The 19,253-nt window shown below is 43.2% G+C and overlaps 1 protein-coding gene across 1 annotated transcript in view; it reads right to left on the bottom strand.

Annotated features, from left to right (window-relative positions):
• Window positions 1–236: 236 nt before the first annotated feature.
• Window positions 237–19,253, bottom strand: part of Atp8b1 (ATPase phospholipid transporting 8B1) — a 115,007-nt gene continuing 95,990 nt past the window's right edge. Inside the window, exons 21-28 of the mRNA XM_050157968.1 lie at window positions 16,756–16,888; window positions 16,071–16,359; window positions 10,321–10,544; window positions 9,349–9,432; window positions 8,355–8,600; window positions 7,925–8,063; window positions 4,728–4,858; window positions 237–2,831 (exon numbers count right to left, since the gene is read on the bottom strand). Coding sequence (XP_050013925.1) covers window positions 2,607–2,831; window positions 4,728–4,858; window positions 7,925–8,063; window positions 8,355–8,600; window positions 9,349–9,432; window positions 10,321–10,544; window positions 16,071–16,359; window positions 16,756–16,888 — 1,471 coding nt within the window. The 3' untranslated portion in view covers window positions 237–2,606. The remainder of the gene's footprint in view (window positions 2,832–4,727; window positions 4,859–7,924; window positions 8,064–8,354; window positions 8,601–9,348; window positions 9,433–10,320; window positions 10,545–16,070; window positions 16,360–16,755; window positions 16,889–19,253) is intronic.

Here is a 19,253-nt window from a genome sequence, read left to right as displayed (position 1 = left end):
ATACATGGCATACACAAACCACCACCACCACCACCACCACCACCACCACCACCACCACCACCACCAACAACAACAACAACAACAACAACAACCCAACTTAGAAAACCATTGTACAGCTGGAAAGCACAGCTCAGTGGTGAGTGTTCGCCTAGCCCTGGATTCAAACCCCAGCACGGCAAATAAACAAACACAAAATATACACAAAACTGCACGGACATAAAGCCATACTTGACAAATATTTTACTAAAGCATTTATTTTTTTAAACAAAAATATACATTAAATCTCAGATTTACAGCATATAGAAATAATTTATGATTTGCATTTCAAAATTATTAATATTGCACCCAACAGTGTAAGTCTTTGACACATACGCATTGTCAACCTTTCCCACCATTCGAAAAAGCTGAAAGTGACAAAATTACACAAGCTAAATTTTCTGTAAAAAAGAGAAAAAACATACAATTCTTCTTATTTACAAGGTAAAGTTGTAAACTTTCAAAAATTTACCTCCATAGGATAGGCATACATTCTTTCATCATACCTAGATAAAGCATTATAAAATTACAATCAAATTTCCCTGTCCTGTGTACAGAAGATGAACTACACACATGGTTTCCTCTTGGGAGTTCACAGGCCGATATGGACATTAGCAAGGGGCAAAAATCGCCTCCTGCAACCCATCTACATCTTCGCTAGAGCAGGGGAACTGCTTTGTGAAAAATACAAAATGAGAAGTCGTCTCTGAAAAAAAAAATAAGTTACCTTTTCAAGGGTATTTTCCTTACTTACCTAAGGGTTTTTCAAAATAAAAAAAAAATACTGTTCTTTTGTCTTAGACATAAGACAGATGCCAGCGTGAGGACCCTAAAAGACTGGCATACAACATTTTGTAGGAAGGGGGTACACAAACATTTTCTTTTTAAAGGACAATTCTATAAAATGGTTCCACTGGGTGGTGGTGGTGGCGCACGCCTTCAATCCCAGTGCTCGGGAGACAGAGGCAGGCAGATCTCTTTGAGTTCGAGGCCAGCCTGGTCTACAAGAGCTAGTTCTAGGACAGCTAGGACTGTTAGACAGAGAAACCCCCATCTGTGGGGTAGGGGCGGGGGGTGTCCCCAAATGTATTGTCAATGTCCTCTGGGCTTTTGGTTTGTTTGTTTTAAACATTATCTGTTTTGAACAGGAGACCTCTCTTTCACTTCCAAGAAACACAGGGGAAAGTTCCCCAGACTCCCTACCAGGTACATCCAAGCTCCAGACCTGGTGACAGACAATGTACAGAGCTCACACTAGAGAACCAAGCAATGGAATCATTCGTGCAAATGCGTACATACGATCTCATAATGTTTTAAATAAATTTACAGTTTTTGTGTTGGGCTGGCTGTATCCATAGTTATCCTTGGCTGGATGCAGCCATGGGCAGCCGTTTGAAGACACTTTGTAGACTGGGTACGTATGTTACTCTCACCTGTGGTACATAGTAGTAGGAACTTCAAGACCCGATGACAAAGTGTGTCTGCCCTCTAATGTATCCACTGGCTCCTAAGAGCTAAAGCGGTATTGTCTTCCAAAGGAAACCTACAGCTAAATTTTCAGTAGGCGGTTCTTTTCCAAATAGTTCATTTTAATTGGTCCATAAACGTGCATATGTATGGGACACCATGTGATATTACTTCCTTTTGGTACTGAGATAGGACTTAAGACCCTGGCTCTACCACCAAGCCACAAGGTAGCCTGCCATGGGGCATGTGTATATTGTACAATGTTGACACCAGGGTTTTTCCATTTCTTCAAACAGTATCACTTGTTTGAATGGAAACATTCAAATCCCTGTTTTCTAGCATTTCAGGAACATATGTTCCATTACCATTACCCATAATCCTTTACTGCACAACAAACGCCACAATCTATTTCTCTTATCCAAATGGGACTTACTTAATACTAGTTGATAATGTCTTCAGCTTTTAAAAATCAATTTTGGAAAAATTAAAGTATAGCGTCAAACCACTGGTACTGCAGGGAAATGCTAAAACATGAAGTAGTAAAAATATGGAATGCGTTATTTAACCTGGTGGTGAATCAAAGCCCGAATGAAACTTTGCATTTAGACATTCAATCAAGGAAACTTGTTTCCAATTTTATAACTGGGGGTAAAGCAACAGGAAGCCAATCACCAGCTCTGAAAAAGTCACTCAACCACTTCGTGTCAGGGGATACACGTTACGAATCTTTTGTTACTGCACTCTTAAATTAAAAACAATTTTTGTTTTAAACAAAGTGACGAGCAGCAGGAAGTGCCTCTGAGGGATCATGTCGAGACCACAGTGTCATTGTAATTTTATAGTGCAGTAGCATCTCTGAGTGGAAATTGCCCTCCATTGAGCCTGGATTCAGACGTTCCCTTTGAATCTCAGCAGACATAATCAGCTGAATAACAGGTGATCTCTTGGCTTTGCTCTTGCTTAACAGCTCAGCCCTAGACATTTATTATAAAGGTCATTGTCCTCGGTAGCTCTGTGACAAACTCAGTTTGTCTGTTAGTTCTTAAAAAAGGTCCTGAGTCTTGAATTTAAAAAAAAAAAAAAAAAAGACGTTCCACCAGCGCTCAGCTCTCCACTGTGCGCCTGTACTCAGCAGTGCCTTCCGCGATAATGGCATCCAGGGGCGAGCGCTTCTTGCGGATGCTGCGGCCGGAGGAGATGAGGTCCGCGTAGCCTCTCTGGTGAGAGAAGGCATAGGCCGAGCGCCTGGAAGATGCTCCCCTCCGGAACACGTTCTGTGGCCGTTTCCATTGCTCTTCGGCCTTCAATCGCTTCCGATGTTTCTGGATCTGGAGAAAGGAAACCATGAAAAGAAAGGTCTGAGAAGCAGAGGACTCCTGGCCAGTAGGAACTGGACAGAAGCTAACCCGGCCAAGAGGCTGCACACACAAACGTCCCTGCTCTGTAAAATAGACATGGAGGACACGGGAGATTGGGGACTGCTTCTATCATCCTGCAGGTAGAAACTGGAAAACTACGGCCAGGCTTGGGAGCCCATGAATTTAATCCCTGTACTCAAAAGGTCAGCCTGGTCTACACCGCAAGTTCCGGGAAAACCAAGTCCCTCATTTTTCTGAAGTTAGTGGTTAGCTTCTGTCAACTAGACACAATCTAGAGTCATCTGAGAAGAAATGTTAATTAGGAAAACGCCTCCATCAGATTGACCTGTAAGCAAGTCTACAGGGGTGTTTTCTTGATTAATGGTTGATATGGGAGGGCCCAGCCCACCCTGAGAATTCCAGCCCTGAGCAAATGATCCTGGGTAGTGTCAGGAAGCAGGCCGAGCAAGCCCCGAAGAAGCCACCAACGAGCAGCACTCCTCCCCAGGGTCTGCTTTAGTTTCTGGCTCCAGGTTCCGGCTTGAGCTTGTGTCCTGACTTCCCCCGGGATAGACAGTGACCTAAGTAGGAGCTGTAAGCTGAAATAAACTTGTCCTCCTCTCCCCAAGTTGCTTTTGGTCATGATGTTTATCAGAGCAATAGAAAACAATAGAACAACAATCTTTAGAGTCCCAGGGCAGACTGGTATGTGCTGAAGACAAACCTCCACAGGTTTTCTCTGCATGTCACTACATACTGTGTGTGTGTGTGTGTGTGTGCGCGCGCGCGTGTGCACCTGCATGTGTGTGTACATATACATGGTTATGGAGGCTAGAGAGGAATGTCTGATGTCTTCTGATGTCTTCCTCAATCACTTCCTCCATCATTTTTGATTTCTCATGGAACCAATTCTGGAGCTCATAGGTTTGGCTACACTGGCTGATCAGTAGGTCCCAGGAATCCTCCTGTCTCCACTTTCCCAGCTCTAGAATTACAGGTGCAGGGCACCAGGCGAGGGTGTTTGTGTGTGTGCTGCAACCCAGACTCAAGTCCTCATGCTTGCCCTGCAAGCACGTTGCCTACCCAGCCCCAGGCTCCTCTCTTGCTTTCTGGACACTGTGGACTGTCAGTTCTCCCGGGCACTGAAGGAGGCTTATCCAACATCCACGTCTCGTCTTTCTACAGGTGGCTGATTTATGCAGCTGAGTACTCCTCCCCCTATGCTAACATCCTTCATAAGACAAGGAGCTTTCTTCCTTGCCGGGTTAGGTCAATGAAACACGTAACCTAATTCTGACCGATGAGACCTGAGAAAAGTGTGTGTCAGGAGTTCCCAGGATCCTGATGGGAAGGATGGAAGTCTCCTCTTTTCCTCTGTTTATTGACGGGTCAGATATGATGCCAGGAAGGGCCATGGCCATCTTCTAGCACAAGATGAAACTGATACTGAAGACATTGCCCCAAGGAGAGTTATGGGAGAGCAGCATTAAATAGCTCAACCAACTGGGCCTGAAGTCTGCTGGTCATTGTGCAAGGGGAGAGGACGTGTTCTTTTTGAGACATCAATCGTATCATAGGAGATAATATTTTGTTTTAAATAATGGGGGGGGGACCCAACTCATTTGCACGGCAAGATGTTAAGATAATTGTAAAACGAAAGGGGCAAAACACGCTACGCTGTATGGACAAGTGCGTGAAGGTTCACTATCCTTCAAGATGGAATTAAAGAGATATAGTAAAACAATAAAATTCTGATCAGACGGTCCACGAACCAAGAAATCTGCGGGAAAGGTAGGATTGGGAAATGCTTTGGTTCCTGGAAAGGGCAGTCACGTAGGAGGAGACCAGGTCTGTATCTTTATGTACCTTATCGCTTTCTGATGGCCAGATGGTCATTGATAAGAAGCGGATGGCGACAACAGGCAGTAAGCACACTGCGACGGTCAGGATGATGGTCAGCCAAATATACGGCTGTCTCAGGGCATTGGACGCGGTACCTGGAAAGAACATGACAATGATTCACAGAGGCACTTTATCCTGAGGACATAGTTTACCTTCCATGCAGCAGGCTGTCTAGGGCAGCATTTTAAAACCAGATAAGGCAGCTCCACAAACTGCTCCAGAAACAGACGTTTTTCTGTTTTCTGTTTTGGTTTTTGAGACAGGGTCTTCCCGTGGAGCCTTCAGCGTGCCAAGACTGCAGGTGTGATCCACCACACCTAATCATGAATACATAGTTTTATTTTTTTTTAAAGCCAAGACCCAGCAAAGCCAAGTAAAAAGTAGACAACTTTTTTAGTACAAGTAGACAAACAGGAACAAAATGGAGAAGATGTTTTTGTTAACGCTGCACTAATAAACAATGGGAAGTTAGAGCTGGGATCTAACTCACAGGTAGAGCATGCGCTGAGCAGGTGCCAGGCTCTGGGGTCATTTGGCAGTAGAGATTAAAAAAAAAGTTAAAATGGTTTCTAGCTTCTAGCTTTTGCTGGAAATTCCAATATTTGCCCCAAATATTGGCACTCCACAGTGTTTTATATAGGTCGTGCCAAATCTCCTCTGAGCAGTGGGAGCAGCCCTCTGAGCCACATCAGGAAACTGAGTTGAGAACTTAGCAAATCTGCCAAGAAAACACAACTAGTCACTTAAGCCCCAAGACTGAAACCCGCTCTACAACCGGAGTCAGGCTTTATCCACAGAAACTGGTGACTTGCTGTCTAGGCTTCTACATCAGACATAGCAATCTGATTTTATAATATGTATACTTCCCCAACAGCAAATATCTGGAGCCAAATTTATCACAATGCTTTCTGTATTCACATGAGTTTATAAAACTAATTTTTCAAATTTGAACTCTTATTTTTTAAAATCAGCTCACAAAGTATAACTATGGCATTTTTGAAACAAAGTGGTTTTAGTAGTCTTCCTTTCCCTTACCACCCCACTATTATTATTAATTTTCCACGAGAATCTCTCTCCCCCCTGGTATCTTTTGCTCACTCATTACCATGTATCCTTTTGTCCATCCTCCATCCCCCTTTGTCATCTATTTTACAGCCTCTCTTATTTTCCTTTCTAGTTTTTAAAGTCTTATTCATATTTATGCATATGTACAGTTATTGTTTTAATTTTATTTTTAATTTTATTAAGAATTTTAAAAAGACAATCTTTTTTCATTTTACCTAGCTATCCCTGTTCCCACTCCCTCCTCTTCTCCACCCTTCTTCCCACCCCCCACCCACTCCTCAGAAAGCGTAAGGCTTCCCAAGGGGAGTCAACAAAATCTGACACTTCACTTCCAGGCAGGACCAAGGCCCTCCCCCATGTATCTAGGCTGAGCAAGGTATCCTCCAAAGAGAATGTGCTCCTAGATGCCAGTTCAATAAATCCTGTCCCTGGTCATTGTTTTTAAAATACTAAATATAAATTAGATATAAAATACGTTATATAGGAATATTCTAAGTAAGCATCAGAAGAGTAAGAAAAAAAAAACCCAAAATCATGAAAACTAGCCTGGTGGTGGTGGCGCACGCCTTTAATCCTAGCACTGGGGAGGCAGAGGCAGGTGGATCTCTGTGGTCTACAGAGTGAATTCCAGGACAGCCAGGACTGTTACACAGAGAAACCCTGCCTTGAAAAACAAAACAAAACAAACAAAATCATGAAAACTCCACCCAGAAATGAAAAGGTTACCATAGCAAAAAATCCTTTATGACCCAACAACTGGCCATAAAGTCCCAAACTTCTATTAGGAAAAAAGTTATGGGGATCTTTTGTTCATCATAAATCCCAACTATTTGAGAATATCACAAACTCCAGCTCATGTTTATTTTTATTTTTGTGAAATTTACATCACGGGGGGGGTCTATCATTTGCCAATTTTCCATGTTTTAAAAATTTAACAGTTTAATTAATATGCTGAGAATTTCATGCAATGTATTTTGATTATCAAACTCCACTCCTCTATTCCCAGATTAATTCCCCTTCTTATTCTTTCCTTTTCTCTTTTTTTTTCTTAATAATCCACTGAGTCTGCTAAGTGTTACCCATATGCACAACAGTGGGTCATTTACTACAGTATGGCAGATCTACCAGAAATGACATTGTTAAGAAAAATGACTCTCTCTCCCTCAGGCACCACCAACTGTCGCCTGTTACCTGTCAAAGGCAGAGAGCTAATGAACCCCTTCCCATTCTGTGCTGAAATACCCACTGGCTTGACCTTGGGCAGGAACTAGAGCTACGTGAGCTCATGTTCATAGCAGGCCCTGTTAGATCCAGAAGACACGGTGTTCCTCCTTGACCTCTGGACCTTTTTTTTTTTTTTAAATTCTATTTATTTTTAAATCTTACATATATGTGTAGTATCTTGCCTGCCTGTGCACTATGTGCATGTCTGGTGCCTTTGGAAGCCAGAAGAGGGCATCAGATTCCCTGGAGCTAGAATTACAGATGTTTGTAAGCCACCATGTGGGTACTGGGAGTCAAACCCGGGTCATCTGGAAGAGCAATCAGTGTTCTTAACCGCTGAGCTATCTCTCTAGCCCCAACCTCTGGAGCTTAAACCATATGTTTTATATAGGTATAAATACTGGTCCCAGAGCTTTTGTTTATTGGTCATTGAACTGTTGATCATATTTCCAAAGATGGACCCAGCTTTTGAGTTCTAGGTTTCCACGGTATTACTATTTTGTCATTTGATTTGCTAATTTAATATTCTTACATCTTTGACTTATTTCTACCCACCCTTTTAAGAAATAATTAAAACTGTCATAGCAATGTACTTTTTGTACTTTTGTATAAAGAACCTTAAAGTAGAAATATCTGGTCAAAATGCAGAGTTTTATAATTCGTTGTGCTTTTTAACCTTAAAGCTGTCTAATTTAACAGATGCGCAGTTAGGGCCCTTCCAAATAGCCGCTTCTGTTGAATTCCTGTTAGACCATTAATTTTTACTAGCAAAAGTGCATGCTTTGTGTACTTTTGTACTTACCCCGTCATTATATCAGAATGTAACCTAATGATGCCAGTCTACGCTTACTTTTGGAATCTGAGATACCAACCTGTGAACTGAAAGGCAGATGGGAAGAGAACGTGTATCCCGGCGCTATGGAAATCAAACATGATGCCAAAGTACAGCGCAATGCTTCCAAAAATTGAAAACGCGTTCACGAAGGTCCAGTAAGAAGTATCCAAGCCAATCTGTCGAGAAAGCAAAGAAAAACAGAGCACTCATTTGGGGAACGTGGCCGGAGGGTGGGGTGGGGAGAGGATCTAAGAATTCTGAAAATGGAATTTGGCAATTTGGGTATGATTTGGTTTGAATAGTCAACAACCTGAAACCAAACCATCCTTGGCTTAAGCAAGAAAGAGGAACAATGCTAAGACGAGGGATGGAAGGAACATCTTTTTTTTTTTTTTTTTACTTTAAAGTGACAGAGGTTAGGTACAGGTAACAACGGATATTGGATGTGGTCAAGGGAAGGCACACACCTGGAAATTGACCGTTATTACTAGAGCTGAGGCCACTGTGACGGCAAAGGACTGGTAGTCTGAAGGTGCCTCTCCGTCCTGTCCCACTGTTTGTAGGTAAGCGCCAAGGGGTATGAAGAAGAGGACCAAGGATGTTAAGACCCCATGTAGCAAACTGACGAAGAACTTCCTGTAGTTGAATAGTGTGTCCCTCTGTCCCACTACATACAACCCAGGGAACTGGAGGCTCAGTTTGTCACTCACATCCTTAAAGAGAAAACAAAATTAGAATGATGTGTCGTTTATCGGATCAAAGATGTTGGTAGGTCACAATTTGTATCTTGCATCTCACAAAGAGCTGCCACTTGCCCTTGTGTTTTAGGAAGGCAAGCAGGAAGCCAGAACAGTATTTCTGTGTACAGAGGTCAATCAGGCCTCAGTAATAACTCACCAGCATTTGATGTTTACAGAGAGTAGCTATGGGGCATTATCACAGTTCTAGCAAAGGCAATCAATTAGTAATGTCAAGAAATATGTGGAGAGTATTCTTTAACCCCCTGAGATAATGTATTTGTATTATTAAAAATCTAAGAGGAGGAATATTCACATAGAAACTGATAAATTAACCCTTCATTATTCCTATTTACTTATCATGAATTATCCATTTTCTAAGAACTGCCTGTCAGATAAAACGTGATTTAAGAATTAAATACATCAACTTTGAAAAGTGTTAAAACTTACTGTTTAAATCAATAAGTTATCAATAAAAAAAAGCATGCTGGATCCTCAGGCACCTGAACAGCCAGATGTCTGAGAGGAACATATAAGCACTCTTGCTCACAATGAATTACAGAAATTCTTTTCTTTACAGAACATAAAGCAGTCATTGCTGCTTGCCAGGTGAGCTAGGGTTGACTCAGGATGAGTAAAGCCAGAAGAATGCATTGATGTGCGTGCTGTCCTATCCCTGGCAGGAGACGGGTCTGTCCAGAGCAGCCTGGTCCCTGGTTCCTACCTGGTCAAGCAGCCCCATGAGGAGTACAGGCAAGCTGGAGTAGAGCACATTGTACAGAGTGATAAACCAGTCCTCGTACGCCGTCTGCAAAGGGAAGATAGAGGCTGTGTGCCGCGCACAAAGACAGACTTCGGGTCTGCCTTTCCATGCAGGGTTGCCCCTTGCCAAGTGGGAACCCTGTCTGGAAGAGAAAGCACCCCTCCAGCTACCCCTGTACTATGCAGTTTGTCTATGCAGTGGGTAGCATCGCAGACCTTTCCATGGCAACAATCCCCTCCTCCCCTCTCCTTCAATGTGTGCCTAGGAACACTACAAGGACATCGTGCTAGAAGACTCTATTCTGACAGATAATACTCGAAAAAGCAGTGTTCATTTAAAAAACATTTTATTTTTTAAATTATGTGCTACATATGTGCATCTGTTTACGGGTATGAGCACATGCATGTGGGTGCCCACAAATGCCAGAAGAGGGCTTCGGCTCCTCTGGGATGGGAGTCACAGGTAGTGTGAGCCACCTGACATGGGATTGGGAACCAAATTCTGGTCCTCTGCATGAATAGTTTCTGCTCTTAACCCTAAGCCATCTCCCCAGCCATGTTTATCAGTTTTGTACTCCCTGGTTAGTCAATCAGAATGCTGAAACTCCCCTGGAATATTTAAAACTTTTTAATACTTAGTAAAGAATACCAAAATCAAACTAGTTCAGGAGGGCTGGCAAGGTGACTCAGCAGGCGAAGGCCCCTTGCCACAAAAGCCTGGTGACCTGAATTCGATCCCCAGAACCCAGGTAAAGATGGAAGAGGAGAACTGACTCTACAGTTGTTTTTCTGACCTCTACACGTGCACTGTGGTGCATGTGCACCTATATACACAGAGATGCAATCAGTGAATAAAATGTTCAAAAGAACTAGCATTTTGTCGAAGCAAAAGTTCTACTGAACAAAGAGCCTTAAAGGAATAATGCTCTATTACCTGTGCCGAGTAGCCATTGAAGAAGGAGTACCAGAAGTGAACTAAAGTAAACGCAAAGTTCTTGTAAAAGAAGTAGCGTAGGAACTTGCACATCCTTATGTAAGACCACCGGCCATGGACCAGCAGCAACCTCTGCAGGTATCTGAACTGAGCAAAAGAATAGTCACTGGACATGACAGCTTGCATTCCTTCTTGTCCACTTATTCCAACACCAATGTGGGCGGCTGTGGGGCAGAGGGAAAAGAAACGGTGGGTTAGACACTGCTTTTAAGCCAAGGCATTGGGCAACTTAAAGACGTTCCAGAGCAAAACAAAAACAATAGCCCTTGCACACCGTTCCCCACCTCCAGCTCCTGATTCCAATCCAAAGTCAGAGGGAGGAGTAAGTTAGACCAAGCACAGATGGGACTCCATAAATACCTGTGATAGGATTTCAGGTGGGTGGTGAATTCCATTTGGATTATCTGCCCAATGCATCAGGCATCTCTTCCACCCACGGGGTGAGCCCCAGGCACCCTTATGGGCCACAGAGGAGCCAACTGTACGTCACTTACGGTAGATACTGCAGAACAAGCCCTGTCAACCCCGTTCTCCCTTTGTTGTAAGCAGAGAAGGCAGGAAAGCCACTTGACATGCTTCCCCAGACGGCTGCAGTTGGTCTCTTTGGAATTGCAGCCCTTTGTCCAGATCCAGTCACAGCATGGAAATTGAGGTGACCCGGAGCCTAGAATTTCTGTCCCTTTCTGATATTTCTACAGCAGAGTTCATGTCCATTTTTTAGTTCCGAGATATTGATAGGCAAAGGCTTCTCAATTGAGAAGCTTTCAGAGAAATCTAGAAGGTAGAAGCTCCTTTAGTGAGTGGTCCCAAGGCTAGAGACTCAGTCTAGAAACTTCTTCAGTACATTAACAGCTTTTGAAGGCACCTCTAAGCCCATATTAACAGGTTCTATTTTCTGTACTGAACCCTAGCTGATAAAAAACTGAGATTTGGACCAATCTAGCTCTCTCATTGAGATCCTGGAATTAACACTGAGCTGTATTGGTCTCTGGAATTTTACCATGTAAATTATCTTAGTGTGGAATGGATTTGTTTTTTTCTGAAGGTCTCTGAGAGAATAAGACAGACAGACAGGCAAGCAGTCAGACTGACAGGCATTGGGCTCCCCATGCAATTTTAGGTTCTGATTCCAATGTCTTTCTGAAGCCTGGATTCTTATCCAGGATGAAATATCTGTACATGATTTTGTTTGCTTGTTTGTTTTAATTGACTTTATTTTGAGATTTTGCACCGTATAGCTCATATGCTTGTCTCTAACTCACTTTGTAGCTAACGATGGCTTTGAACTACCTCCTGGTGGAGCTCTAATCTACCATGTCTGGTTTACGTGGTGTTGTGGATGTCACCCAGGGCTTTGTACATGACAGGCAAGGATTCTACAGACTGACCTACATTTTCAACCCCTTTATATTGCTTTTAATGAATTCTTTTCTTAAGTCAGCTTTGTCTTCTAACACTCCTAATCAACATAATTTTAATTGATGCTTTATTCAATGTTCAAAGGCCTACTGTGGCTTTAACACACACACACACACACACACACACACACACACACACTGCAGAGGAAAAAGTTTCCAGAACTTTGTTACTCCATCTAATAGCCATTAAGTACATTTTTAAGTTAGAAAATGTGTAATTTTGTTCAAGTCTAAGATGAACATAAACAACGACAGTGGAGTCTTTTAGAGAAAATGTGTTGGAGAACACAAACCATCACTCCAACCTCTAGAAGTGACTTCACACTCTACAGTTTCCAAAGAGAAAGAAGCTTTGAAAATCCATCCCCAATACTGAGCCCAAAGTGTGAAAATTTAAAACCTAACTATAAAAAATTATCCAGGTCTATGTTTTCAATTATACTTTGTAGCTCTAACAGAAAGGAGGGAAGGACATGGGAGAGTGTGGGAGGGGAGGGGAGGGGAAGAGACTAAGAATAATTACTCTCATTTAGTGATTTACAACCCTTTTGAAAACACAGAATCAGTGCTTACAAACAGCTGGGGTTGCCAAACTGCTTTCCTAGCAAACCATGGCCTCCCCTGTCTCTGCCCAGGCTACGGGAGAGAAATGTTGAGATTCCCAGAGGGCTGCCAAGACCCGGGGAAGAGGTACTCTGTCCTCCACCGTGGTCTCCGACTTTTCCATGGAGCAGTGTGTGAAAGCCAACAGTGGCACAGCTCGCAGGGTAGCTGAGGACAGTGACTCCTAAGGCAACATTGCTTCCCCCTAAAATCTAAACACAGAACCTAGTACTGTTGTTTTGCTAAAAGGTCATGTTGTCAAATTGCCTTCTAAACAATTATGTTCATTCCACAGACTGGTGCTGTGCTCAACAGCCTTGGTCAGAGGCTTATTTGGTTTGGTTTTGCAGTGGGCAGCTGTCTGTGCAGAGACTCATAACTGGTCAAAGTGCTGAGAATCGGTGATTGTTGAGTACCCTGCTCTGAACGGAACGTCTATATTGACACCCATAGGAAACACCGTGGAAAGACAAGGCAGGAAGAATGTAAGAGCCGGGGGACGGGCAGGAGTTCTGTGGCATTCTGCCTTCAAGATACAACATGGCTGCTACATTCATGGCCTCACAAGGGCTGGGGTCATCTGCATAAGACCTGAACAAGATGAGGGCAGCCAGCAAATCCAGCATGGGTAGGGGAGGGGCTCGAGAGGTCTCTCCCCTATCCAAGGGTCTATTGACAGCTGGCTGATGGCTGATGGGAGTTGGGGGAGTAAGTTTTCTTTAAGGGTGTGGCTTCTGGTAGGTCACTGGCACCTCAGTTTTCATGAAATCCCAAATGCGGTCTAACCCTCACTAGTAAACACTCCTTCATAATGCCTCCAAACTGATTACTTCCTAAGGCTTTCTGCCTTTATTTCATCTCTCACAATTTATGTGTGAGTATTCTCGGGGTCTAAGGCCAAGAAGAGGCAGCCCTCATTCAGCTTGTGTGAGACACCCTTGGGCACAGGCAGGGGAAAGGGCAGCCTGAGAAAGAGTGAAATTTTTGCTAGAGGCAAAATAGCATGGTGGAATTTTCTTCATTTCTATGAGAGTGCAGGAAACATATTATCCAATGGCTGGTTTACTTTCAATACCTCAATTTCAATCTACCCTTTCCATATAACTTTTAACAAGTTATTATCGTCCCCCCAGGTGTTTGTATGTAAGTGTGAGTGTGTGTGTGTGCTCATGTGAGAGTGCATGTGTGTAAGTGTGAGTGCATGTGTGAGTGCATATGTATGTGTGCATGTGTATGTAAGTGTATATGCATTTGAGTGTTTGTGATTTTGTGTGTGTGTGGGCAGACACATGTGTGGGGGTCAGAGGACTTTCAGGAATTGGTTCTCATTTCACTATAGGTTCTGGAGACTGAATACAGGTCGTTAGGCTTGGCAGTAAGCACCCTTATATGTTGAGTCATTTTGCTCATATTACTCTGTTTAGATATTGAATTAGCATATACAACATTAGATTTTGTTATGTCATTTTCAAACAGAATGCATTTCTGTTGGCTCTCCGCCAGCCCCTTGTCTTTCCTATTCCTCGACTGCTACCCCAGTATCCTGCCCTCCTTGCCTCTCTCCTCGCCTCCTTTCTATTTACAGATCTCATTTGTCCTATTTCCCCCTTCACCTTCCTCAACATCTCCTCCCCAGCCCTTCTATGGTCTCCTTTCTAGTGCTGTAACCTAACCTACATGTATGCCCCGTTACATGCATGCATATAAACATTATAAGCTAGAATCTGCATATGAGAGAGAGCATGGGATTTTTATCTTTCTGTGTAAACTATTCTTGATATAGCAGAAAACTTTTACAGATGAAAACAGGCACAGATACCATTTGGACAACTTCTTAGTAGATCCCAGTTTTCGACATTTCTATCTCAAATGGATGTTCTTTAAGTTACACACACTAGGCGTATAATAATATTAATAAAAAAGGTAAAACAACTTGGGCCAGCAAGATGAATCACTGGTTTAAGGGTGATTAGGGCCAGGCCTGCTGACCTGAGTTCAATCCCTAGGACCCAATGGTAAAAGGAGAGAACTAACTCCTGCTCCACATGCATGCTGTCACCCTACCCCCACATGCACACACACATGCCAATACATACACTTGCACACATGCATGCACACACGCACTAAATAAGTAAATGAAGATTTTAAAATAAAAGTGTAAATAACTTTAGAAAAAAAGGGCTCACATGAGGCTCATCTCTGTTCTCTTGCTTTGCCCTCTCGAAGGCAGATGGTAAACCCAGGAAGGAAACTTTTGAAGGCTCCATCATTAATAAAATGACAAGTCTGTAAGCCCCCCTCCCTTCCAGGACCTCTGGAGGTCTACACTGTAACTGAATAAAACCTATGTTTGAGTTATTCCTTTGCCATAGGAAGTTACGGTCATGTCAGGGTACACGATAGGAAAATAAACCAGAGCTGGCCACAGAGGAAGGAGGGATCTGACTCAGAGCAGGCAGTGGCATCTGTGTGGTGGGCTGGGCACAGAGCAGATAGCAGAGGGGGATGATACTGGCAGTGGCGACAGAAACATGCATTGGTAAAAAGCAAGAAGACATACGTCATACAGATGGCTCCTGCTGAAGAAGGCAGGGTTGGGAGACTCTTAGCACATACCAAGGAGGAAAGGAAGAGAAGAATCTGAGGAAAGAAAGAGATGGATTTGTGAGTCATAAAATAGATTGAATTAAGGCCCGGTTGTATGTGATATGCTTAAGTTCCCCAGCACAACAGGTCACGCCTGGGTGTGTACAGCCACATACTAATTCACCTTAGCAGCAACGAGGTGACATCACAGAGTGAGAGGGTGGAAAAGACACTTTCCTGGTTCCAGGTGAGAAAATGGGTCTGAGCTGAACCCCCCACCCCCACCCCACCCCACCAGCTGATTCAGGGGTTTGGTGGTTGGAAGAGAAGCAATACTCGGGTCAAGGCAGCTTGGGGGTTTTTATAACCTTTCAGAAGTTGAAAACCCCCCATTTAAAATCTAAAATGCTCCAATGTGTGAAAACAGCCGAGCAGTATGCAAAAAGTGAAATCCATGCAATTTTTTTTCCAAAATGGAAAATCTCCAAAATCTGAAACACTTTGGCTAGAAGATAATCCACCCAAGTTACCTTACAGTACTATAGGCAAAAACAAAAACAAAACAAAACCAGGATGGGGCACACGGGTGAGGACCAGAGGTCTGATCTGTATCTTCTAACATCGGTGCAGCCATGTTTTTGCAAGACAGCCCCTCCATGGTGAGTAGCTGGTCTCCTCCAATGGGAGATAGTACATTAAGAAAAAAAAATCAATTTTATTTGCCGTGCCCCTGAATTTTTAATCAGGATAGAAACAATAGTTAAAAATATTAAGCTTTTTGATAAGCCCTTAAAACTATAATAAATGAGCCATCCTGGGGGGAAAAAGGAGACCGCACTGCACATAAAGAAAACTATAATTTTCCCACCTACAAACAACTCATCTCTTACTTGATGTTCAATGAGTCCCATGCCTGCTAGACATACTGCAGGCTTCCTGAGGGTAAGTCAAGGCAGGGCATGGCTAAATGCTTTCAGTGATACAATGCCTCAGCCACGGGAACTGAAGCAACAACCCCCTCACGTTCCTACCACTTCTTTCCAGCAAGCGGGGTGTCACAGGCCACACACACACACAACTCACTTTTGATCATGTTCACGTCATTGGCCCCGTCTCCAATGGCTAGCGTGATGGCCTTCTTGTACCTCTTCACCAGGTCTACCACCATGGCCTTCTGCTTGGGGGTGACGCGACAGCAGATGACAGCGCTACACTCGCAGGCCAGGTCCACAAAGTTCTTCTGCCGCTGTTCTTTCTTCTCTTCCAGCCGTCTCTTACTCTGTGTCCGCATCCGTCGCTCTTCCTCCGTCCTTGGGAACTTCAGCTTTAGGATCTTACTTCTTTTGGTCTTCTTCTCTAGAAGGATTTCGTTCTGTGACATCAGAGGGAGAAAACACCACCGACCACTTTAGTGTTTACACCAGGAGTACCACTCCCAAGGCTTGAGTCAGGGGAAGCAAGGTTCATGAGCTTTAACATTTAGCTTTAATTAATAAGACTTACAATAAGCATATAGGAAATCTGCATATCTTTAAAGGAAAAGTTGACATTACCCGCTTGTTGAAGTGTCTGGATAACCAGTTTCACCATTTTTCTTTGATTTCTTTTAGCTATCCTCTAATGTTAAGACTCAAACTTAAGAAGGTCACACTTGCTTTTATAGGCTAAGAGATTTTTAGATTGACAAGCAATTAATATGCAAAGCCATCAAGAATGGCCCCCATGGAACTTGTTTGAGTGCCAGGTGAAACTCACTACTGATACACACCAACCACGAGCCAGTGATGATTAAGGCACGGTTTTCTCCAGGTGGAAAAAAGGGTTCATACACAGGGGGTACAAACTTCGATGAGACTCCACCTCTGTTTCTCTGATTCTCCATCCTCGTGTGAAGAAGAGAACTATGGGAAAATAAGTAAGTATTTAAAACATATGATTATAAAACACTTCAGATTTTATTTTATTTTATTTTGAGACAGGGTCTCACTATGTACCCCTGATGGGCCTGGAGCTCACTATTTAAACCAGCTGGTCTTGAACTCACCAAATTCTGCCTCCCAAATTCTGGGACTAAAGACGTGCACTACCATGCCTGGCTCTAGACTTTAATTTTGATATCACTTTAAAGAATCATGCTATAAAGTACCCAGCCTGACATATATCACATTGCTGAGTGTATAGTTCAGCAGTGTGGACCCTGTCCACACGTGGAGCCAGTCTGTCTTGTGAAGCTCACTTGTTTCATGACTGGCTCACATCACTGGTCTTCAAATCCATCAGTACTATATATGTAACATGTCATTCTTTCTTTCCTTTTGAAGGGTGAGAGATATTCCATTGTGTGGAGATGCCGATGTTTGCTTATCCAGCTCATACCTTAAGGGACGCGTGGATTGCTTCCATCTCTTGGCTATTGTGAGCAGTGCTATATACATGTGGTTGGGCATACACCTTTTCAAAATCCTGCTTTCAGTTCTTCTGAGTGGGCACCCAGGGTAGGATGACAGAACAATGTGAAAATTCTATTTTTAAAGCTCTCAAGGAAGGCTCATACTGTGGCCATGTGCTTTTCATCCCACCAACGCACACCAGCGTTCCGATCCCTCGCAGACTCACTGGAACCTAGCAGCCACACAAGGCTTCATCCCACAGATGCACACCAGAGTGTTGGGCCTTCTGGCCTCACCAGCACCGATTAGTGTGTTTTTTTCTTTCTTTTCTGGTCATCCACATATTCTGTGAATTTGATTGGCATATTCCTAAGAATCCATGAGCACTTTCGTATGCCCCTTGGTCACAGTGCCTCCGCTGTGAAGACACGTCTAAGTGTTGGCACCAATACTGTGGGGCACCATATGTCCTCTGTATTTTACCACTTGTCAAAGACCCAAATCATGATGCAGGTAACATAAGCAAGAGAAGGGAGGTGGTCTTGATGAGAATTTCACCACTCTACTGTATGACAGGGGAAAAAAAAAAAGCTTATTTCCACACACTCAAAACTCTATCTGCTTTTCAAAATTCTCAGTGCTTTATTTTTTTTAAGATTTATTTTTTATATTTAGTTATGTATAGGTGTGTGTCTGTTCATCACATGTGTGGGTGCTGAGCTGCCTGACATGGGTGCTGGGAACTGAACTTGGGTCCTCTGCAAGAGCAGTCTGCGCTCTTAATTGCTGAGCCACCTCCCCAGCCTTCTGGCTGCTTTAAAAATTATTATAATGCTTCCAGATTATGGGGAAGTGAGTCATGGAGCTTTAGAGTAGAAGAGGCCAATCTCCTTGTGTTGCAAATCAGAAAAAGGAGGCAGAAAGAAGTGACGTGATTTTACTTGCAGGGAGCCGATGGGAAATCTAGCAAAAAAAGGACTCAGGTCTCTGCCCTCAGCCTGAGCCTTTCCCCCATTCAACGCACACCACCATCATTCTTCATTTTCAGAAGCAGGTTTTTCAACCTTGGGATCTGGAGCCAGATAATTCTCCATCCTATGTGGCAAGCTATTCTAGAACATAGAACCTTTCTATAAGGCTTGACATCCTCTTAGCTTCTGCCCACTAGAGCCCTAGAGGACCTTCTCCCCCTGGTCCACCCACCAAAGAGATTTTCAGACACTGCCGATGATGCCTGGAAGGCAAGTCAATCCCAATTAGAACCATTGCTCCTGGGCCGGTGAGGTGGCTCCCTGAGCCAAGACGTCTGCTGTATGAGCCTGAGATTGTTCTCCCAGAGCCCATGGGACACTGGAGAGAGAACTGACTCCTCAAAGCTGCCCCCTGCCCTCCACATAGGTGCCATGGCATGTGCATACACAATAATAAACAAATAAAAAAAAACAAACAAAACAGAAAACTTAGAAGCACTGTCCAGACTGGGTACTTATGAACTTCCTTCCACACCAATTTAATTCTCATTTCCAATTTCAAAATTGAATGGGAGTAGGTCATTAAGAGATTGGCGCAGATTGTGAGGTTGCCTGTTCAAAGTATTTGACAGGAACCATCATTTCAAAGAGCCATCTAGGAAGATGGCTCATCTCTCTATAAATGGAAATCCGGCTGAGAAAATGTTCATAAAAATTCGATTGTTTAGATAAACTTGTCGTTTAGCTTGGCTTAGGCCCAATCTAACACTCTCAGAAGAGAGATCAGAAAATTATTTACCCCCACCCCCACGTATAAAATGTAAATAAAACCATATGGTACTTAACCAAATTACTTGCAATTAAGAAGTACTTAAGTAAACATGCTTATTGGTATTTTAAAAAAC

This window comes from Alexandromys fortis, unplaced genomic scaffold (genome assembly GCF_014885135.2).
Source record: "Alexandromys fortis isolate MF-2015 unplaced genomic scaffold, M_Fortis_MF-2015_v1.1 scaffold_94, whole genome shotgun sequence".
Lineage (NCBI taxonomy): Eukaryota > Metazoa > Chordata > Mammalia > Rodentia > Cricetidae > Alexandromys > Alexandromys fortis.
This window is presented reverse-complemented; position numbering and strand designations above follow the sequence as displayed.